This window comes from Pinus tabuliformis, chromosome 8, assembly GCF_031772625.1.
Source record: "Pinus tabuliformis cultivar Carrire ecotype Pingquan chromosome 8, CPIR1, whole genome shotgun sequence".
NCBI classification, from domain to species: domain Eukaryota; kingdom Viridiplantae; phylum Streptophyta; class Pinopsida; order Pinales; family Pinaceae; genus Pinus; species Pinus tabuliformis.
In genome coordinates this window covers 1,245,820,826-1,245,829,791 of record NC_142294.1, presented here as the reverse complement: position 1 = coordinate 1,245,829,791, position 8,966 = coordinate 1,245,820,826, and the positions used below count along the sequence as shown (strand labels likewise).

Genomic DNA, 8,966 nt, shown 5'->3' with positions numbered 1-8,966 from the left:
CATAAGGTTAAGAGTGTTTTTTCGATTCCACTACCCCAGACGTGCACAATGTACACACCTGTTCTTCCCAAGCTTCTTTAGGTTTTTTCCACTGTCCCGTTTCACACTAAAGTTGATGCAAGTTGGTTCTTAATTGAGCAATAAGAACCTTTGTCCTCCACTAAATGCTAGCTCCAATGAACTCTTTTTGTTGTAGATCACACGTAGGGTTGAATCTCTCAATGTAGTACTTTTTCTTTCTACCCAACTCTTTTCCCCATACCCGTTTACGAAACTTCTCCATAACAAAATTCTTTAGCTCCTTGCTATTTGTGGGACATACATTGAGGTAGATATTCCATTTTTACATCCATGTGCAGTTTTGTTTCATCCATGTTTTCTTCCTTTCATTCGTGCCTTCATTGAAGATAACATTAGGTCATCTACCTACAACCATTTGCTCAATTCTTTTTAGATATCAAATGAGCTGCACCATAGCAATTGCTTTGATGGGAGGCGCTCCTATTTCACTAAACATTATCTCATAAGGTATCAAACTTTTTATTTTGAACTTGCTCATGGTCAAACGTTTTTGGATTTTCTCAATTTGTTTCCATTTTGAGACCCCCTTGCTAGCCCACAATTCACACCCATATAACATCATTGGACAAACTAGGAGTCCAAAAAGCACTTTAGTCGTTTTCCAATCCCATAACTCTGCCTCTCTACATCTGTTTTGAAGAGCATATAGTGCTTTCCACCCTCCTAAAATTCTCCTTTCTGCAGTCCTCCCAATTAAGTTTGTTTTTGAAATCAATCCCGAGGTACTTGTACTCATTTACTTCTTCAAGAATGTTGCCTTCAAAGAAAAACGTATACTTGCTCTACTTCCTTTTATTAGAGAAAATCATTATTTTGGTCTTTCTAGTATTGACTTGCATCCCCACTGCTCTATAAAAATGCTCAAGGGCATATAAGTGCATTTGCAATCCATGGGCCGATTTAGAATTCAATACAAGATCATCAACATATAAAAGAAGCTTTATCACAAACTCCTCCAACTGAACACCATCTCCACCTTGCAGTTTAACCACTCTTCTAGTTTATCAATATATAAACCAAAATGAGTAGGGGATAGAGGGCAACCTTGCTTGACTCTAATGTCACTTCTAAAACTTTACGAAATCCCCGCTAATGTACTAATTTTGACTTTCACCTCTTTATAAAGTCTATGGACAACGACTCTATAATGCAAGAGAATTTCAAGTTCTTGCATTCTACACCACAACTTATCTTTAGAAAATGTGTCAAATGCTGTTTTGAAATCAACAAAGCAACATGATTTTTTTTCAAAGGGGAAATCCCCATGGAAGAAACTTTATATTACAACATGATACAATTATATTACAATGTGATACAATATCCGTACATATGTTGTGTCAACCGACAGCAACCCAACAAATTCCTTACAATCGTCGCGTACAGCAACCCGACATAGATAAGAAGGCAATATTGCACCATCCCAACTACCCAATTCTTCTTTATTCTCCCAAACCTTTTTAACAATATGTCTCAACCATGATACCATGATACATTGCAAAATTCAACAACATAACCTCCTCTATTTTTTTTTTAATAATAATAATAATAATAATAATATCTATTTTTAAGGTCACAGCCAAGCTAGACACCAAATTGGTGTATGAGACCCCCTTATTTGTGGGACAAGGGACCCACCTCCGCACAGCGATTTGACTGCTAAGTCTACGAAGGCATACATACTCTACCCCCCTTTGGTTTTGAACCTGCGACCGCTTACAAGGAAACACATGCTCTTAACCATTAGGCCCACTCAAGCTTACAAACAATTCAAATTTTTAAAATTAATGGCCCATACGGATAATGATACAATCGTGTAATGCCATTTATTAAATACAAATAAAATGTACCTGGCCGCTGGTTAAATAATTTTATATAATCAATAAATATCCTACATAAGCAATGATAACGGAGGTATGAACATTTGCAGCTTACGCAGCAGGGTTTTACGTTCACGTGATAATCCGTAGGTGGTAATCCCTAGCTCTGAACCAAAAGAGGATAATAGCGGTGAAACATGGCAATGGTTTCTTCTTCAAACCCCGACCCCGATACTGAAAGCGAGAATACCACTCCAGACACCTCATCGGAAGGAGAAGGTTACAATGGCCCCCATGTCTGCCTGCTCAAATTTGCAGGGGATGCGGCCGCGGGTGCTGTCATGGGCTCCATCTTTGGATTCGGTTCGTTCACACCTTTATCCTTCATCATATAACATTATTTTCTTAAAGCGAAGTAAACCTTAACTTTGTTAATGAATCAAATTAGGTCGTTTAAGAACCCAAAAACCTGTTGAATCGTGCCCAAAATTTACCACAAAGAACAGATATTTAATTTCCAGATTCTAAGCTCTGCTAAGAAAATGTATGTTAACTGGAATTATCATACAAACAGTGCCAAACTTATCAAGTGCATCGATTGGTACCCTCAATGAAAACGGCACATCGGCACTCTGGATTTTCCATGGCTTTCACATTCTTCCAAGTAGTTGCAATTTCCGTTAATCTATTTAGCAGGGCCAGTGGAGATAGGCTATTTGGGTTTTTGCAAGTGTTGTCCAAACTCTTTAAAGAAGTTCATGCGGATGCTTTTTTCTATTTGGCAAGGGTAAATGCTTTTTTGGGATCTATGGGAAATTGGAATCTATGAATCCCAACTCCACATTTTCACTGTCCCACTCCAAGGAGGGGAGCCATCTAACTCGGCCAGCGCACATATTAGTCTAGGCTTTATGCTCGCCAGGGTCTGAGCCTGGGTCATTTGCATGGCAATGAACCTTCCAACCAGTAGACCCTAGATCAGCAAACAGTACTCGTTGATGTATTATGAGTTATGACATTCTTGAAATGATTCAATTGTTTCCTATTGGCTTATATATTTTGGAAGCTTTTAAATTGATGGTTACTGAAGTTTATCTGCTAATTTTCCAATTTAATGCAAAATGGGAGCTACTGACAAGCTAACTGACCTTTCTGTTTGGGAAGAAAACTGATATATCTAACATATCGCAATGCCTATATCTAACGTATCACAATCTTTCCTCAAGGTACTTGGATGAGCTGTGCAGCGAATAACTATAGAATCTAGAAACGAAACATACCCATTTTAGTCATTCTTTCTTTGGGCCAATCTTTTAACGTCCTCATGTTTTCTTCACCAGAGGAAATGTAAGGTGACGATTTTGATAGCCGGCAAACACTATAAACAGGTTGATGACAACATTGATGAGCCCGAAGAAAGGTGGCCTGCCAAGTGAACATCCTTACAAGAAATCTTTATATCCAAATCGAAATCTCATTAGTTAACGACTACATCCAGAAAACATGACTAATATTTTCTTGTTTCCTATAATAGTTGCGATTTCCATTTGTGAGGTCAGGTTTTGAAGCCTATCTTTGGTTGGGAGTGCTATGAATAGAATGAGCTAGGCAATAAGCTTCAATTTGAAGGAAATCCTCACATGCCCAATATTTTGTGCCCTTTTAAGCCATTTACATTCATACTCTAGATTCTATATTCTATTATATTGGTTTGAATGAAAGTTTTAGGGACCATCTTTTGTACAATTTTGTTGACTTGAATGTTGAGAAAGATACCACATAATTCCAACTTTGATAATGGGTCAACAACTTTATTCTTATACTTTTCTTCTTCAAGAAAATCTTAAAAATATTAAAAAAGATAGTTTTGTTGCTCCATAGAAAATCTCAGCTCCTACTTAAATCTATCAACTGTAACTGGTCTCAACTTGAAAGTCTTAATGGTCCTTCCATTGATTGATCTCCTCGCTGCACAATCGATTCTCCCTAAAGAGCCTTCATTGGTTGAAAGGTTCTAAATGCTATCATAACTAATGGAAAAACCCCTTCCATGACCCACTAGATCTCTTTGCAGATTTACGAAGATCTCCTTGTTGAGAAATGTAACTAGTTTCGGTCTTCATAATTGTTGTACTAATTTCAATATGTATCCTATGTAACAAACAAGAAAAGAAGAAAGACAATTATTATTATCAAAGCATGGGTTTCATGCTCATTATTGATGGTCTTCTAGGTAAAAGCATGTTCTTCGTGCTTCTAGGGTTTGTTAGGTCTTAGGATTTATTGTCATGAGTCAAAGGTGTCAACATCATGATTATAAGACCTTTTTGGGCAATTTGTAATTGTAAAAAGAATTATTTTTGAGTCTAGAAAGTCCCGAAATCTCCAAGAGTGCAAGTCAACCTAAAGGAGGGAATTCAACCCCTTGAGAAGGCTATATAAAGAACAATTCGACTTCATTTGGAGATCTCACTCAACAAGTTCGATCTAAAAGAAAGAGTTCGATCTATAGTTGGGTAGCTGCAAAAAGAGGAGCGAAGGTCAAGAAGACGGAAGAAGGACAAAAATTCTTGGTTTTTGGGCTCTATCTCTCTCACACGTGTGAAATTCTAGGGTTTCTTGGTTGTAGGATGAAGCCGAAGTTGTAGGTCTGAGTTGCAGTAGGATGAAGTGCAAAAACTTGTAGTTGGGAGGAAGGAAACTTTGTCTAGACCTCGTTGGCCTTAGGAAGAGCTATCCAGCTCCTGGAAGGTCCCAAAAGATGGCTATATTAGGGTTTCTTCAGGAGCAACAAGGCCGAAGTTGCAGGTTGAAGTTGTTGGTCGAGTAGCAGTGCTGTAGTTGGAAGGTTAAAGTTGCAGTGTGTAGCAGTTTGGTGCAGATTGAAGGACTTGAGGAAGGCCTGACTTGGTACTGGGAGAAGGACTTGGTCTAGGGATTGGGTCTTTGTATCTCATTTGAAGCAGATTCTAAGAAGAGAAGAGTTTCCGGGTTTTCCCCTTGGAGGGGTTTTGCCCTGGCTGAGAGCCTATATTTGTGTCCTCTTTTGTTGTTGCTGTTTCTTGATATTGTTTGATGAAAATATCTAACTAAAAGAACATAAAGAAGATTAAGATTCACAAGCAAGTATCAAGGTAAAAGAAAATAAGTTTAATAAGTTGCCACTTTCCATTTTCTAACATTCCTACCAACTCTTCCAGTTTCTCTTCATAGAAGTGTCCTCAATGTTGAAATCTCTTGCACATTTGATGATGTTATGAAGATTGAAGGGTCCCTTGATGCCTTTTTTACGTCTTGCTTGTTGAGTCCCTAAGTTGCACAAAATGTCGAAAGATGTATGAGTTTTCGAAACATGTGTAACATAGAAACATTACCCCCCCAAAACTTTGGAAAAGGGGGAAACACGAGTTTTTAAAGACACAAAAGATATGAATGTTTCACAAATAGTTTTTTTTTGGGTAAATGTCACATTATCTTGAAACTTGTAATAAAATGATTAAGAAAATTAAAATGACAAATATAAATGAGAATTTAGTAGGAATGCCATTATGATTAATTTGTCATTATTTAATGGTCAATTTGTCATTGGGAAGCTTATAGGTTTCAATTAATTGTCACCATTGAACAACCAATTCCTTTTTAGGCTTTCATCTCAGAATTACTCAACTCTTGGCCCTAAGCGTGTGGGAGGTAGGGGTACAAGATGTTTTTATGAACATATGTTGAAATGATGAAAAACTCATAAGTATGTCGAAGATTGAAAAATGACTCAATGTCTATATTATGTGTGTGAGGTCCAAATGGATCCGATTCAATTACCAAACATCTTTTAAATATTAAAATTTAAGTTAATAAGATAAGATTGATAATTTTATTAATGTCCAACTATGATCACTGAAGTAGGTCAATGGGATTGCCAAATACAATGATGGTGTCACAAAGCAGGAACTACAAAACGACTCCTATAAAAAGAAAGATGCATAAAATGAAGTGTTGATCCAAGCTAAAGCATGATAACTAAAACTTTAGAAGGAGAGGATAGATTTGAATAAAAGATATACAATGCACATGGATCCAAAATCTAGAGTGCCCAAAAGCCTAACCACCAACATATTAATTTTTGGTAGAGCCAATGTATTGAGATCTGCTCGAGCTAGCTTGCCTAACATCCATGGTTGAGTGGAGAAAACTCAGGATATAAGACTTCAAAGGTAATTGAAAGTAAATATAAAGAAATCTAAATGACTTTAAAAAGCAATATTAAAAATTAATGACAATTCTAAAAAGGATGTTTTTTCTTTAATTTTGGTGTTTTTTGGGGTTCTTGGTGAACGATTTAAGTGATTTCATGGGCTTGAAATGTGCACTTTCTAGGTTAAAACTTTCTTGAAACACGGGCCTGAGTTCGTGCCACATTTTCCAATTGTGAAACGCCTCCCAAAACATGTTGGGGCATTTTGGGCCATTTCATATTATCTTTTGTGCATCAAAAAACAAAGCACCCCCAAGCTTCCTGCAACTTAGCTCATTCTTATATTGATAAGAATAATGTAAGATTCATTGCCTTATTATGCACTTTTGGAGACCCATTTGACTCAATGCATTGCCTTGAATATGTATATCCACAAGATCTATGTTGTTGAGAAATCTAGCGGCAAATTAATAAATGATTTCTCTTTTCTTGATCACTGCTTGTGATATATTTTTACTTCACTTAATTAGCTTCTTCTTTCTCTTGTTTATTATTAGTACTTTTCTTCATCAAACAATGACCAAACCATAAATAACAATAAGACAAGGACATAGAATACAGGTGATCAACCAGGGCCAAAACCTTTCTGACTCCGAGAGGAAAACCCACAAGAATTCTTCTTCTTATAGAATCTTCAATTGACGAATTCCAAGACCTAGACCCTTGACCAAAAACTCCTCCAAAACCAAGTCAAACTTATCTTAAGTCAAAGTCAACCTCTTCTTGATGCTACTGCAATCTCTTCGTCGTCCTTAACCTGCGGCCCTGCAACACTAGTCTGAAATTTTCTGCCACTCTTCCTGCAACTCTCAGCCTCTTGCAGTTGACTGTACCTTTTGCACGTGTGATAGGATTAGGGCAATTTTAGCCCTTCTTCTCCTTCGCTTGACTTGAGCTAGTATCTTTGTGATTTCAGCTCGCAAGATAGATCCTTTCCTTGTCTTGATTCAACCTTCTTGAGGTGACTGTTCTTCTGGTTTGCTGCAGTAGGATGTGCCCTAGTTTCCTTGCACATGTGGAGAGAAACAACCCAAAAACCAAATCAGAAATCTTGTCCTTGCTCTTCTTTCTTCGTCCTGCTCTTCTTCACACTTTTTCTCTTCCTTGTGATCGAACTTGAGTGTGTGAAGTGTGTCTTCAGAGTTAGGTTGAAGCCTCCTGTATATAGGCTTCTCATCCATGTTTTAGGTCAAATTGTAACTGTCTTTAGGCCGACTTGTTTGATAGCAGTTGACGAGGTCTTGGAGGGTTATTTTGACTCTATTTTGACTCAAATAGTTTATTTTACAATATGTAACATGCCCCAAATGGGTGTTTCATACATGACAACGACTTAATGACTTGAAGACTCAATGACAAGCATTAGGAGCTCACAATGGGAGCTTGACCTAAAAAATACATTTCCTTGAGCATGAAACCCATGCCTCAAGAACAACAATAGTAAATTTATTTTTCTCATTATATCAGATACATAAAATCATGATTACATATGTCATTATGAAGACCGAACCTAGTTAGATATTTCAACACTCCCTTTTAACTAAGGAGGTATTCATAATCCATACAAGGTGCTTGGACATTCTTAATTTGAAGAATTCTCATAAGAAGATTTGGATTGGTAACCCATCTATTTAGCATCATAACAACCAGCATTGTCACATAACAAGGCCTTGACTAACAACTCTATCTCTCCACAAGATCAGAGAACAATATTGGTGAGACTAATGACTTATAGACACCTTCGTCATTGTCTCTCAAGGTACATACCCCACCCGGGTGTTCACAGGGTATGTCCTCCCAGGACTATTCTTATCTAGGATTCCTAGTCCTCAAAGAATATCGGTCCTCTACGACTACTCTTATTTTAGATGCCTTACCTCATCCTCAAAAAGTATCGGATGCCAGATGCTTACCCAATCTTCTATTCTTTCTTCCCAAAGTGAAGTCAAGAATGACGTGTCTATCTCTCCTTCTTAACTAAGGAGGATATACCCATTCCTATAAAAGGAATGTACCCAAGCTCCCTCTTATTCAGGGACTTGTCCAAGCTCCCTCTTAACCAGGGACTTGCTTCCAACAACTTTCTGCTCTAGGTGGAGATCATGGGACTATCAACTGCTTGTGGGGTTCCTTCTTTCGATGTCATGAAGTTTATCTTCTACAATATGGACTCTAGAGCCTTCATCTTTTGGGACTTCTTTGTAGGGCATCGACCATCCATCACTTTTCTTCGCGAACCATGTTAGTCATGTCATCTTTTTCTTTATCGAAAAGTGATCTTCTAATCCACATCTGGATTTTCTTCATACAACTACCTCTTCCAAGTCATGTTTCCTTTAGGATCTTTCATCCAACCACATGAGTGCTAGTTTTAGGTGTCATTTACAACTCTCTTTTGGTAGCCCTATATCAATCCATCCAGATGTTGTTCAAAAATAAAAAATGAACATCAAATCAAAGTTACCTTTTGTGATGGCCTTTCATCATGACATCTGCTTGCTACAACATCAACATCCTGCTCATATATATATTGACACATCTCCAAGATATTCAATGTCAATGGTCTCCTTCCTTTTCAAACTTCATTAGAGTCTTCATACCTTTTCGATGGAGATATCATGGCCAATTCCTCTAGTTATCAGATGTTGATTTCCTTTTCTATGTGACCATAGTTGCATCTTTCATGATCTCTTCTTTCTTTCTTCACATATTGTTTGCCAGGAATTTCCATCCATAGTTCCTTCATCTTTGTTAGCCACCTCATATTCTATATTAGGACTTATTATGTTGATTTCATCTAGTCAATAATGCCCTCA

The 8,966-nt window shown here is 37.4% G+C and overlaps 1 protein-coding gene across 1 annotated transcript in view; it reads left to right on the top strand.

The window, feature by feature from the left end:
* The first annotated feature begins 1,962 nt into the window (after positions 1–1,962).
* LOC149239893 (chloroplastic import inner membrane translocase subunit TIM22-2-like) overlaps positions 1,963–8,966 on the top strand; it is a 76,744-nt gene continuing 69,740 nt past the window's right edge. The window contains exon 1 of the mRNA XM_089373579.1: positions 1,963–2,261. Within this exon, the coding sequence (XP_089229705.1) occupies positions 2,096–2,261 (166 nt within the window). The 5' untranslated portion in view covers positions 1,963–2,095. The remainder of the gene's footprint in view (positions 2,262–8,966) is intronic.